General features: G+C 23.4%; 3 protein-coding genes across 3 annotated transcripts; all 3 read right to left on the reverse strand.

Annotated features, from left to right (window-relative positions):
* Positions 1-1,798: 1,798 nt before the first annotated feature.
* On the reverse strand, positions 1,799-5,791 carry PCHAS_0402400 (exportin-1, putative; the record flags this gene model as incomplete). The annotated part of the gene is made up of 3 exons (XM_016799952.1): positions 1,799-1,876; positions 1,979-2,071; positions 2,222-5,791. The coding sequence occupies 3 exons, from the start codon at positions 5,789-5,791 to the stop codon at positions 1,799-1,801; spliced, it is 3,741 nt and encodes a 1,246-aa protein (XP_016653257.1).
* A 2,447-nt stretch (positions 5,792-8,238) lies between these two features.
* PCHAS_0402500 (N-ethylmaleimide-sensitive fusion protein, putative) lies at positions 8,239-10,569 on the reverse strand (the record flags this gene model as incomplete). Its single annotated transcript, XM_740861.1, has 1 exon — positions 8,239-10,569. One exon carries the CDS (start codon positions 10,567-10,569, stop codon positions 8,239-8,241), a length of 2,331 nt encoding a protein of 776 aa, XP_745954.1.
* Positions 10,570-11,494: 925 nt separating this feature from the next.
* On the reverse strand, positions 11,495-15,412 carry PCHAS_0402600 (CLP1 P-loop domain-containing protein, putative; the record flags this gene model as incomplete). The annotated part of the gene is made up of 1 exon (XM_016799953.1): positions 11,495-15,412. The coding sequence occupies one exon, from the start codon at positions 15,410-15,412 to the stop codon at positions 11,495-11,497; it is 3,918 nt and encodes a 1,305-aa protein (XP_016653258.1).
* Between the last annotated feature and the right edge of the window lie 548 nt (positions 15,413-15,960).

Consider the following 15,960-nt stretch of genomic DNA (forward strand, 5'->3'; position numbering starts at 1 on the left):
TATACATAACAATGTTTTGCGTATTACTATGTATATGACAAATTTTATCAATGTAAAGCTTACATATACTATTATAATAATTTTCCCTTTATAATAACCCTAAAAACATGTTTAATATGAAAAGAGTTAACTCTTGAAAAGTATATATAATTAAATAAAAATAAAATTATAATAAATATATTTTGCCATTAAAAAAGATGGAAAACAAACAAATAAAATCGGTAATATATAATAAAAAAAACAAAACGAAATCAGCAAATAGTATAAAAAAAAATTATAATTTTTAATTTGCATAAAATTTTATTTATATGCATACAAAATATACGAACATACATAGGAACTAATACTCAATTTGCATATAATTTTAATAGGAAAAAAACAGCAAATAAAAATAACAATATAATATGCATATTTATTTCATTTGTCAAATTAATTTTATTCAATAAATTTAAATAATCAAAACAATAGTAAAAAAAATATGATATACATAATGTGATAATTTTTAAAATTCCATTTTTATCTTTATTTCATTAATATTTTATTTGCACTTAAAAGTTAAAAATTTTAAGTTGCTAAAAATATAAAAAAAAAAAAAAAATAAACATAATATTATACTAATTTATAAATATTAAATAACTGTTAAGGGAAAAACAAAAATAGACCAGCTTTATAAAAGACCTAAATTTCGCTAAGTTATGCAATTCCAAATTTCACATGCACATATTCAAAATTTTCTAAAATTATAGACAAATAAATATAAACTTTTCATTGTCTTACTATAAAAAATTCCAAAATATGCCATTTATTTTGTTGTTCATTCTTTATAAGGTTAATATAATGGAAAAAATGTAGGCATAGCTTAATAGGTACTGCCTTTGTGTAAGCATTCAAAATGTTACAAGCATTTATATACAATGCAATATACCTTTTAAGAATGCCATCAGCTATACCCATATTCGTTGTATACACATATTTTTATTTATGCATTTCAAAAACATTCATACGAAACAAATAAATAGCACACATATTTCTTTGCAAATATTTCACTAAAAAAACGGTTAATAAAAAGGATAAAAATAATCTTATGAATAATAGGTCTTTCATTGTTTTAGCAAAAGAGCTAGCCATATTTCTGCTGTCTTAAAATGTAGGACATTAAAAAGACCTAATAAAATAGTGATGGCCTTAAAAAAATGGAAAAATAAACCATCAAATAAAAAATTTATTTCTTTCCCTCTTATATATAGAGAAAAATATATTGATTGTATTTTTTTTTAATTTTAAAATTATTTAAATTGGAAAAATCGTGTAAATATATAAAATAAGTATATTATAAATATAATTTGTTTACATAAAGTTTATGCTAAAAATATAATAAAAGACTAACCGTTAATAAAATGATACAAGCTGATAAACACTATTGCAGAAATTAATAAGTCATTATATGCATACGAAATAAATAAATTTATATATATATTTATACATATATTTATATTTCACATAAATACCATTTATGTATGCAAACATTTACACATACCCACACGAAAATATGTATATGCTCCACCACTACATACATATGCATATGTGTCTAGTATTTTAATCATATACGACTTTTAAAAAAATTAAATTAAATATATATATTAAAAAAAAAATATATTAATATAAATTTTAAAAAATTAACCAAAATAATTTTTAAAAAATAGTAATAATAATGAACAGAATAGGAAATATATATATACGACGCACAAGGTAATAATAACAAAATCATGATGAAAAAAATTTTTACATATAATTATGGTTATTCCACATTTATACATTCATCATCAACATCAATAGCCGAAAATGATGGTACGTCTTCTTTCATTAATCCTCTCAGCTGATTTATAAAAAAAAAAAAAAAAAAAAATTACATGTGTATTGTTATCTATGCACATTGGATAGTGACACTGTATAAATGTGAGCTATCTCTTTTGAATACCTTTATCAGTTTGTTATCCTCTGCCAATTTTGCCCTCTGTAAAGCCTCTTGTCTATCAGCTTCATACAGCTCGTCTTGGTTTGTCGAAAATTCCTATGAAAAGCAAAAGGTGATCAAAATGTGAAGTGGAAATGGAAACAAAAAAGAAGCATGAAATAGTAATAAAAATATAAAACAGAAATAGAATCACGAAAAACAACAAACAAATGCACAACATGCAAGTAAATCTCATTTTGAACTAACCTTCAACGATATCAGCAAATCACGTACAAAGGATCTGAAGGTGGGAGGGGATTCAACACAAAAATTAAACATGTCCACTGAAAAAGTTTCGATTTGCTTTTGATTCAGATTTTCAAAAGATTGAGTTAAAAAAGTTTGAACATGCTTTATTATATGTGGCTTAGTAATTTCTGCATCTGGAATATTTATAACCTCAAATTCTAATAGTCTTAATAGATTCATTAATATAATAGTTTGATAATGAAAACCAGATTTGTGAAAAGAATCTGTTAAGGTTTTGAATACTTCGTTTAATATAATATAATAAAAAGCTTTACAAAATTCTTCTAAGTATTCTTTCTTTTTTACAATTACATTATGAAGAAATTGATGTGTAATTTTTAAACCATGATCTGCAACTGATGGATGTTCATGTTTTATTGCCCATAACAAAGATTGTATAAATGTATTAAATATTTCTGAATCTAATGTAAATAAATAATCAAAACAATGCCTAACACATGCATCTAAAAAGTTATAAAATTTTTCTCGATGTTCTGGATAAGAAGAAAAATCATTTTTTATCATATCTATCGTTGGTAATAATACATAATTTAATACTGTTGGTAAAATAGGACATGTAACATTTTCGATTTTTTTAAAAACTGTTGATAATAATGCAAATACTTCAGCATCTTTAATATGAGGATTACTATCTCTATAATCAACTAAAATTGTTTCTAATAAAACATTTAATATATTACTAGTCATTTGAAAATTGATTTGTTTAGCTTCTTCAACTGTTGGTAAATGTACATCCATAGATTCATCAATTTCATTTTTCATTTTTTTTTGTTCCCTTTTTAATAAAGCTTCTTCTAATTCTTGAATATTATAACAACTTCTTTCAATAGTTGTTTCTATTAAATGTAAAAATTCTCTCTTCATTAAAAATAAATTTCTGAACTGTGCATGTTTTATTCGTTTTGTACCATTTGCTTCAACTTCCATATTAATATATTTACTATATAATTGATATATTTTTAAAAAATCAAAAAAAACTAAATTTAATTGTTCATAATAAAAATAAGACAATGCATATGCCAAACGACAATTAACCCTTACAAATGTTATAATCAATTTTGAATTTTCATAATTACATAAATGCTCTAAATTTTTAAAATCTGTATCCATAATATTGGCACTAGCACCATTATTATTACCGCCATTATTTAATGTATTTACATTTTTTATATTACTATTTGAATATATTAAATCGTTCCATAACGTCATTAGTTTGCTCATAAGTATTTTTATACTCTCTTGTTTTTCTTCATAAGGGAAACATGAAATGACATGTGCAATAGCTTCATATAATAATAAATTCAACTTTTCAGGTAATTTATGCATTATATTATTATGAAACTTTATAAAAATACTAAAAAAGGATTCAGTATTATTACCACTACTATCCGTACTATTATTATTTTTTGCAATCACATTTTTACATTGTTTACATATTTTTAATATTGTTTCTGCTGCCATATCTTGTACCTTTTCATTCTCTGCAAATTCAAATAATTTTTTCATAACTGTTTTTAAAAATCTCCAATGTAATTTTAAAAAACGATGGTACTGACTAACTATATACATAACACATGAAGCAAGTATAGCTCTATTCTCTTCTCCATTTTTAACTTCAATCATATGTAAATATATCCTTAAAATATACATTAAAAAGTCTTGTTCTTTTTTCAAAGTCATACACATTGATATAGATCCAACAGCATAACTAATTCTATTTGTTTTTGTACTATTCCATTGTTCATTCTTATTTGTATTTTTCAACGATTTTTCAGATTCTTTATTTAATAGTTCTACAATTAATTCTATTGTTTTTTCAGATCCTAAATAAGTTAAGTATACTAATGTAGTTTTCATTGTATTATATAATGATATCTCAGTAGTATCAGGTTCAAAATCCCTTACTACTTCTCCTGTTTCATTATCATATGATATATATATTTCTTGTGGTTTTGCCATCTTTTCAATAATAGTCCTTCGAATATCATTTAATATAAATTCATATAATTTTATTCTTGGACATATCTTTTTAATATCTGATTGTGTTAAATCTATTTTATCTAAAATAGATGAATATTCATTTATATTTATAACATTATTTTCATTTCCTGCATTATTATTTCCAGCTCCTATACTATGCATTGTAGCAAAACTATAAACTTTTCGATTATTTAAAACACCACTATCTAAACCCATATTAAATCCTGAACCATTATTCATACCATTTTTTAAATCGGTTTGCATATTATTATTTGAATTTATACATTTGTTTTTTATACTATTTTCTTGTTCCAATCTTCCTATCAATTCTCTTATTAACTGTTCAGTAAATATATTATAATAATCAACTATTATTAAAAATACTTCATCCATATTACTATTCGCTAGCATATGCAAAAATTTATAAACAACATTGATATCATTACTGTTGTTATTTTTTTCAATTATATTCTCTCTATAATTTTTTAAAAAGCTAGTTAAACATATAGATATTTGTAAATAATATTGCTCCCAGAATATTTTAAATTCAGGAGGTATATTTTTCATTTCATTTACATTAGGTAAATATTTTATTTTATTTACTAGCTTACTCCATAAATTTATAAATACATTTTCAAAATATAATAAATTTTTTTCATCAATCTTTAACATAACTATTTCTTGTATACATTTTACACACTCTATTTTATATGATATATCATCCCAAAAATGATCAAATAATAAATCGATTATTTGTATTTCATTATCATTAAATTTATATTTTTCAAATATATATGTTAGTGGTATCCATTTGAAAAAATTTGATAAACAAATTAATGTCTGCTTAATCAATGAACTATTTGTACTTCTCTTATTACATATATTAGCTTCTAATATATATAAACATAAATCATATACTTTTTGAAACTGACTTGCATATTCATTTCGTAACTTTTCTTTTTTCTTCTGTACTAACGTTTCATTACCAAATTCGAACACCTCTTCGCTTAACATGTTTAATAATTTCATATTATTTTCACAAACATTTTGATTTAATTTTGCTGAATTTACAATATCGGGTATAAAACTCGACCATGAGTCAGGCCATTCCTTCTTGACAATCTGTATTAATGTTTCATCTAATTTATTTAATAAATGTCTATCAACACCTACTGTTGTACCTTCTGTTGACATTGTAATTGTATAACAAGCTATAAAATTTTTCATTCCTTCTCTTTCTTCTGCAGGCAATATATTCCATTTATTATTTATACATTCCTCTAATATTTGTAAACCATAAAATTTTGTATTCACATTTTCACTATGATCTAATATAACCGACACAGACCTCCATGAATTATCTAACATTTTAAATTGATTTAATAAGTTCTGAGCGAAGTCTCTTCTATTCTTATCTTTTGTATCTAACAGAGCTTCAACGATATTATCCAGTAACTTCAACTTATCAGCATCAAACGGCTGATTCTTGTCTAGCAATGACAAAGGATTGAACTGTTCATTTTCCATTTTTGCCAACTCTTACTAAAATAAAATATTGCAAATTGCCCGATCGTCCTACTCCTCCTTTCCTTTTATTTCAATCACCTTCGATGCTTGTATTATTCTGTTTAACTCTTGAATAATTCTATTTTACATAGCTATAAGTATGTACGTAACCGTACCACCACCCAATTTAAAAAGTTCATACAAAGGTAAAGGGAAAAAATCGAATTCCTTGTATATATATGTATAGCTACTTAATTCAAATTTGTTATGGAATTCTATTAATATTCTTACGTTTATTATTTTTGCCCTTATATTTCCTGTAATTATAAAAACAGGGTCGCCATATCATAAATATATTAATAAAATATTATCTTTGCTATTCTCAAATTCACACATTATACATATATTCATTCAATTCGTTGTTTGTACTTATTTCATGTAACTTTTTTTGCTTTATATATATAAGCAATGTAATATACATATATTTTACTGCGTAATGATAAATAAAACGAAAATTAATAAAATAAATAAAGAAAAATAAAAGGTAATGTAACAAAAATGAAATAAAAAAATATATATTATGTGAATTTAATATGTTCAGTATATATAACTTATATTTTACTAACTGTTTTATTTAACAATATATATAATTAGATGAATATACTATTTAAATTATAAAACGTACTTTTAACTTATTCCTTATTATATTTAATTTAAACTTGCAATATATATATAATACACAAGAATACAAACATAATATATATACATAATTCACACATACACGCATATATAATATATTCATATACCCAATATTAAACATACACTATATATATGAAAATACTTGCTTACATAATATTTATTTCATAATATTTATATGCGTGTATACATAACAAAAAAGGTTTGTAAATCTGTATAATATTAAAAAAGGAATGGAAAAATATATAGAAAAATAAAATAATAATTTAAAATTACAATAACTATTCTCTTCCTTAATATAATAATACAAAAAGGTATGTAAATTTATGTGATCTTTAAAGTATATAACTTTTCATATATATTATTTTTATGTATGTGAAAAATAAATTAACAGTGTAAACTCTTTACATTGGATTTAAATACTCTCTTATATGATACATAATAAATAATATATATCATTTGCCTATCATTAATTTACATTTTTAGGAGTTTAAATATATTGTTATATTTCTTATATATATAATATATATATACACTATATATTATATTCTATTATAACTTTATTTACCCAACAGGAATAAAAAAAGAATATAATTATAGAATTAAAATTATGAAAATTGTATTTAAAAAAAAGTGTGAAGGCAAAAACACATAAAAAAATATAATAGAGTAGTAGCGATAAAATATGATAATAATTTATATGGATAATCTCTTATGCAAATATATAAGTACATATATACACCCATTTTTATAAGCACAAAATTTACAATATTTTTTTATATACATATTAAGTCGCCTAATATTATTCCCTTCGTTACAAGCAATTTTGTATAAACTATTTTTACGAAAATGTTTACAAACTATTTTTTATTATTCATAATATAAATCATTTTCAGGGGAATATTTCTTTTTTATCTTTTTCCCACCCATTTTTGACACACCTATTTTTTTCGCAATATTTTCAATTCAAAAAAATGTTAAATTTTACAAACTAATAATAAACATATATTGACATAAAAGTACTACATATAAATACGTACACAAACATATCTCAATCTGTTTATAAAAAATTAAATAGTTCAAAGAATATCGTAATTCCTTTACTTTATTGTTTTACTATTACAATAACTTATAAATTCTAATCATAAAAAATCGCTTTCCCATACAATAATATCCTTTATAATTTTCATTCTCACACATACGTATGAAAATGTTACGCACATTTTTACTAGTAACTTCCCCCTCTTCAAATGTATACACTAAAATTGTAAAAATTAAAATTTCTAAAGCATTATATGTATGTAATAATATTGGTCCCACTGCAAACAAGTCAAACTTCCAAAAGGTTTACCTACATGGCATTATTTAATAAGTATACTATTTCCTTTCTCTACCCGTTTGTGAAAACCTTATATTATTTCGTTACGTCATTACCACGCCCTTATCTATATGTATTGCATATTTTTTGCGCATGCCCAGGACAAGTGGCATCGTGTTTTAATTAGTTAAATTGCAGTTCGTACTACATACACAATATGCATCATTTGCGCCATAAACAATAAACAAAATAAAATGAAATAAAAATTTATAGGCATGCATAAGCATATTGTTCATTACTCTACATATGTGCACTTGCACGTTTGTCATGTAAAAACGGAAGATGCACATAACTAATCGGCCTATGCTTTATAATATACATGTCTAACAATAAGCCAGTTAAAAAAAAAAAAAAAAAAACTAACACCAAATGTTTTAAATCTCTTTACACAAACTTAGTAATATGAATCCTCATCAAAAAAAATTCCACAATCATTAAATGTTTTTAAAAAGATTTCACTAGTAATAATTGAATTACAATCTGATGCAGCCTCAGATGCCATATCTGTAACCATAAGTAAATTTTTTATAGATATACTCTTAATAATATTAGATTCTATTATTTTGCATATTTCACTTTCCGGAAGATCATTATTATTTTGATTTCTACATTGTAATACAGTTTTTATAGAAACACTTGAATTTAACATTGGTACTTCAATATTTACAAAAAAATTTTTAACTAATCCTACATCTCTCATAAATTGATACTCCGAAGTAGTGCATATTATTAATATTTTTTGATTTTCTTTTTTAGGTTTTTTCTTTATTAAAATCATAATTGCTTGTAAAATAGAATTACTAAATCGTGGACCAATCCTAGTATAATCTATCAATCGTTCAATATTATCTAATATAACTAAAGATAATGGTGTCTTATATGCATCTTCGAATATTTTATTTATATAATTGATTCTTCCACTTTCTGAATACCCTATTAAATTTTCAGGGGTTATAAATTTTGTAAAATGAAAATTTGCACATTTAGCCATATAAGCTGCTATCGTAGTTTTACCAGTTCCACTATCTCCATGTAATAAGACACTCATTAGTTTCGTATTTGAATTATCAACTACTTGTTTAATTAATAATTTGCATGTATTTTCAATATTTTCATATTGATTGCCATAATTTATTATTCCATTTGATAATAGATTATCTATAATATCTTCTTCAGCTCCAAAAGCTGGTTTCGTTTCTTTTAATGCATTTAAAAAATCATTTTTAGTTATCATAATATCATCAGCATTTACTGGCTTTGTTAAATCATTAAAATTAATATGTCTCTCAAATGCATAGGATACTGTATTTCTTACTAATCCTTCAATTTCTGCACCTGAAAAATTGGGGGTTCTTTCTGCTAATTCTTCTATATTAACATCTTTATTTAATTTATTATTCTGTCTCATATTTTTTGTATGAATATTTAATATTTGAATTCGACCTTCTTTATTGGGTAATGATATTTCAATATGTAATTCAAATCGACCTGGTCTTAACAATGCTTCATCGATTAAATCTATTCTGTTTGTCATACCAATTAATAGTATATTATTTAAACTATTTACTCCATCTATTTTTGATAATAATTGATTAACTATACTATCATTTACACCTGATCCACTAGATGCAGCACTACCTCTTTGTCGACAAATTGCATCTATCTCATCTAATATAATAATATGTAATAATGAATTCTCTCCAGATTGCTTATACTCCAATTCAGCCTCTTTAAATAAGTTACGAATATTTTCTTCAGATTGACCTACGTACTTATTTAATATTTCAGGCCCATTGATAATTTTCGGTTCTCTTGCATTTAATGTTTTACCTATTTGTCTAGCTATTAATGTTTTCCCGGTACCAGGAGGACCATATAATATCATACCCTTCACATGTTTTATTCCTAACTGTTTTATTATATAATTTGGATATATTCTACTTGCAAAGGTTCTTCTAAATATCGTTTTAAATTCTTCATCTAATGCTCCTATACCTAATTCTTCAAAATTAAAATTACTTTTTATAATATTTTTTTTTAAAACTTTTTTTGATTCTATAAATAATTTACCATCATTAATACTAGTAAAAATACACTCTGTATTCTCAAAAAGAATCCCACGTTCATTTAAACTCCCTTTGTACATGCTATCTTGCCCTCGATAATTATCACCTCCTAATTTGAAATACGAACCAATGGTAGAAGTATTCTTGTTTAACTTTTTTATTTCATCTAATTCAGCTGTTTTTATATCTTTAACTACACATCTTAATAATATATCATTACATTTTAATGCTAATATTTGTCCCTTTGTTAATATATGATTAATAAAATATTTTTTAAAAAATTCTTCTACTACTTCATCCTCTAATTCAATTTGACGATCTGGTTTAACAAAAACATTTACTTCTATATCTATACTATCAATAGGTATAAAATTTGTAATATCTTTTTTATTTTCTTTATCAATTATATTTATTTCAATTTTTTCTTTTAATTGAATTCGAGAAAATTCTCTTTGACATGTATTTAATGCTATCTCATCATTCCCAATATAATCATTACCCTTTAATATTAAAACTAAGTTTCCAATCTCTCCATATAACTCATTACCCTTTATGTTTTTCTTTAAGTTATTGTATACCCCACTATTTATAAACCCAATGTTCGTCAGCGCTAGTTCTTGTGACTGCAGTTTGCAGCAAACCAAATGTATTGTCGGCATTGCGAAGTTATATATAGCATCAAATATTCCTAAGCTTTTACCTGCAATTTGCCTACAATTTTGCCTACAATTTTGCCTACAATTTTGCCTACAATTTTTGCGGTGAAACTACTTTCTAAGCTTGGCCCCTCCTACTTATCTTGACCAAGCCAAATAAAAAAAATTAACAAATTAAAAATATTTATAAATTGTTTAAATTATTTTGCAAAATATTTTGACATTGAGTTTTTCCAATTTTACATTTCTATACGAAATATTTTTTATCCCTTCATAACAACTGAATATGAATTTTTTCAAAATTTTTTTCGCAACGTTTAAATAGTGAATTACTGCATATTCAAAAATGGTATACCTCACAAATGCATGCTTGTGTATTTTATGAACAGCCCATACTTATAAAATGAAAACCTTTATTATTTCATCTTTACTTCAAAATTTTATAACCTTTATATTTTTTAATACATACCCAATAATGCAAATATTAATTGCCATACTTTTCCTACTTTAAAATGATATTTAAAATTTATTCACATGTACATATGCATACATATACTAGATATGCATCCCATTTTGCGAACTTAAGATTGTTCAAAAACTTTATTAACAATAAAGTTAGTTATTAAGGTTAAAAATTAAGTTCAAATTAAAAATTGTAAAAATAAAATTAAAAAAAATGCACAAATATACATAACATATTTAGCCCTAAGTCTGTAATATTCAGACTTCAGCCTAATCAGCAGAAAAACACAATTTCCAAAACAAACTCACATTATTTTGGAAGCTTTATTATATGCATATTAATGTAATTGTGTTGGGGATGTCCCCATTTCTCGCACTTTCTATGTTTAACCTAAAGCTGTGCTAAACTTAGAAAATGCATTCAAGCCTTCGTAAATGGTATAACAATATATTTTCCATCTCGATCCTATGCCCCGGCTTGCTCTACTTCCTTGTCCTTCTCTTCCTTCAAAAACTTAAATATTTCATCCTCCTTCGCAATGACTATATCCACATAGTAAGGATAATTATTAATCATGTCACGTATGTTATAAGGTATTAAATTCATTCCAGAAACAAATGTATTCACATTTTTAAGTATATCAAAATTGGTGAACCAATATGGCAAATATATTATAAGTTTCATATTATCAATCAACTTAATATATGCTGTTAATATATGTGTAAACTGTTCTGACATATCAACTATCTTAACATTATTTTTTTCTAACTCTGTTTTTTTAATAAATGAATTTATATTTTCAAAATTTGTACCTATATCTAGACGAGTAATATTATAATTCACCTTTTTATTATTCGATAAATTCTTTTCATCACTTTTGTTATGTATATTATTTTCTACATTATCATTACATAAACATATAATATTATTAAAAAAATATTTATAAGCCAAAAAATTCCCTTCTTCATATATATCATTACTATTTTTATTAAATGCTATATTACTTAATTTTATATTTTTCAAATCAAATATAACACAATTAAATAAAAAACAACTTTTATAAATAGTATCATTCCAAAGTGTGCTCTCAATTTCTATATCATCATTTATGCTATATTCCAATTTCTCATTATCATTTGCATTGTCATTTTCATCCAACCTATTCTCTTCTTTGTATTCATTCAATTCATAACAACCTTTATTTGCTTCATTATTATTATCACTGCAAAATGAATTACACCCTATTTCGCCCTGTTCCATCGAGCTATTATTTAATACCTCCATATAGCTATAATTTTGGGTATCCTTCTCTACATTTAGACATATATCACTTCCTATCTCTTCATTCTTAACAATCACTTGAAATACATATTCAGCTACTCGATGCTCGTGTTTCATAAAAAAATCATCTATCCCATCATAGGGGGAAAAACTATGTAAATAAAATATCATTTTTTTAAATTTAAAAAAGAAAAAACAAAAAAAACGATATGCTCTTAAATTTTTTGGAAGTATAGGAACATTTTTATTTTGTGAAATAAGTTTATTTATATTCTCATAAAAATTATTTTTTTTATAACTTACAAAATTTATTATTCTTATACATTTTTTTTCAAATAAATTTTCAATCTTTTTAATATAATCATCATAATTTTTTATACTCTCATTATTGTCTACATAATTATCTTTTTTATTTTCAAAACCCATTTTTTTATTACTAACTAAAAATGGTGAGTTTTCCGTAGATTGGCTAGTCATACGATTTTTATCATTATTCGAAAAATTATCATAATATGCTTTTTCAAAATTTTTTAAATTATTTAATTTTTTTATTTCACTCCCATTATTATATCTATATTCATTCTTCGTATATTTACTTATCATAGGATTAATAATATCTTGATAACGTTTATAAAAATAAGTACGATATCTAGTGTGTTTCATTACTGATTCATTTTTATATAGAATACTATTATCTATATAATCGAGCAAAGGTTTATAACAATAGTTTTTCCAATAATTACTAAAATCTTTAACATCTTTTTGATTTTGTTCGCCAACCCTATAATTGTTATATTGTCTTGTTGTATCATCCCATTCTCCTCGTTCATTATGTGATAGTAACATATTTTTATTATGTTCATTAAATTTTGTAAAACCGCTCTTATTATTATTCCCCATGTTATATATTTTTTTTTTATAAGGTTGTTTATTAATATAATGATTATTATCCTTCTTATCTGTTTCTATTTTTTCATCTTTTTTAAAAGACATTGAAAAATTATTAAACAATAAATCAGATTCATTTAATCCATAATTATATTTAATAATTGTATTAAATATAGAATGTTCTTTTGCAATTAATTTCACATGTTTATTATTCAAATTAAATATAATATATTTATTTTTTATTTTTTTTTTTCTTTTTTCACAATGTATTTCTTGTTCTTCCATTTCTACCATCTTTTTATCATTATGGGTTATCAAAAAATCGTTAAACATATATTCATAAAATTGTTTTTTACTAAATAGCTGTTTCATTCTTTTCTCTATCTTTAATGAATCTATTTGAATAATAAAATCGGATCTACTTAATAAAATATTTAAATTTAATAAAAACAATCCTATACCTTTTATCCATCCAAATGTGTTAACAACTAGTGGATATAAACATCCCCCTACATTTATCTTACTATTATTTATTTTATTTGAATTATTCTTCTCTTTAATTTTTTCTAATTTCTTTTTCAAATATACATCAAACAAATAATCATATATCTGTTCCATACATTTAATAAAATGATTTGGATTATCCATAATTGAACAACTACCAAAAAATATTTTTTTTATACATTTAAATTTTTTAGGGTAAAAAAAATTATAAATATTTAAAGGGCTTTTTATTTTATACAAAGATATAAATCCACTTATTCCAATAATAGGTTGTCCAACATCAATGTCTAATAATAGTACCCCGTTTTTATTATAATTTAATAAATTATTTATAAAGCTTGTAACAAAATAACTTTTCCCCTTTCCTTTATCACCCATTATAATTATACTAGAAACCGCACAAAATTTGGATTGTTCATTTTTATTATTTTCGATTTTTTCTTCAAATATATTTTCTTTTTTTAATTTTTTTAAATAATCCTCTGTTTTTAATTTATTTATTATTCCCAAATCATTTTTATCATTTTCATTGATCTTATAATTTGTCTTTTCCCCTTCCACTGGGATATTTACATTTTCGTTACTTTTCACATTTTCTACTTTCGATTTTTTGTATGAACGCAAATTTGATTCATTCTCTTTACAATCTGAACTCACTATACTTTCCTTTTTATTTTCCAAATCATCAAATGGAGTTGGCAATTTTCGAGATATACTTTCTTCTTCGATCTTTTTTAAAATATCACACACCTTATATTTTTTTTTATTATGTGTATAGAGCATAAACTCTTTGACTATATAAGACATTTGATAACTATTAATATATATACTATTATTTTTTGCACTATTAGTTATATTTATAATTTTTTTTGGGTCACTATTATATAAATTATACCAAAAGTTTTTTTTTTTTTCAAATGCAATAATTATAGGAAAGTTTTCAAAATGTAAATTTATTGTATCCATCATACAATTACTTGCATAATTATTCATCATTTCTGTTTTATTTACTTTAAAATTCTTTAAATATTCATTAAATTCCTCTTTTTTTATGTCACCCTTTTCTAGCATATTTAAACAAAATAAATGATTTTCTAAAATTTTTTCTGAACATTCAGAAATATTTTCACTCCCGTTCATATATTTATCAAAATGTTCAGAATTTTTATTATTATCACTTTTAATTATATCCACTTTTAATTCTTCAACTTTATTTATATCATTTGATGATTTTTTTTCATCACCTTCATTACACATTTCTACATTCCCCTCATTATGAATATTTGTATTGAAAATGCTGTTATCCGTTTCATTTTTATTTTTTTCCTTGGTATTTCCATGAATAAACGTTTTAAATATTCCATTTTCACATTTTATATTCATATCATTTAAGGCTATAAGTTTAATCATTGGGCTAAAGTCCGGTATATGAACATTTTTATATTCTATAGATGGCTTTACTATTTCCCCATTAAAATTAGCTAGCCCTTTTATAAGCCTAAAACGAAAGTTTCCCCTTAACAATATATATTCTCCATAATTTAAACCCAACAAATATATTCTCTTTTCTTTTATTTCACTATCTTCTAATTTTGTATGCTCATATACAGTTTCCTCATCTTTCTTTAACTTTTTAATTCTGTCATATGATTTTTTTAAGTTTTCTTCAAAATCATAAAGACATTTATCATAATCTTCCGTACAGGGCATTTTTAATTACATTTCCACATATATCCACTGTTCATATTATAAACTACCTGTATGTACATATTTTATTTCTGTATATACTTTTTCATATATACATATTTTATTTTATTTCCCATTTCAGTCCCCTTTTTCGCATTAACAAGCTAGCCAAAATGTTTATTTTCACTTTTTTTTTTTTTTTCTTATATGTAAGTACGATCATAAATCGTGTTAGTTTAAATAGGGAAAAATTAATGGCTATATCATTTATATTATAACAAATCAATATTCAAAAAATAGGAAATAATTTTCTTAATAAAAAAAAATATATACAATAAATAATATAAACAAATATATAATATTATATAAACACGATTTCCACAATTTTCTTCTCTACATATTTTACTGCCTATACTCAATCACATTAAGCCGCTTATTTACCCTTTATGCATATGCGAACAAAAATATTGATGAAAATATCGAGGAGAATATTTTCGTATTTACGTACGCCTATAATGTTTACATTATCCTTATTTCATTAATATATAAATTTTAAGTGTCAAATTATATTT

This window comes from Plasmodium chabaudi, assembly GCF_900002335.3.
Source record: "Plasmodium chabaudi chabaudi strain AS genome assembly, chromosome: 4".
Classification (NCBI taxonomy): Eukaryota; Apicomplexa; class Aconoidasida; order Haemosporida; family Plasmodiidae; genus Plasmodium; species Plasmodium chabaudi.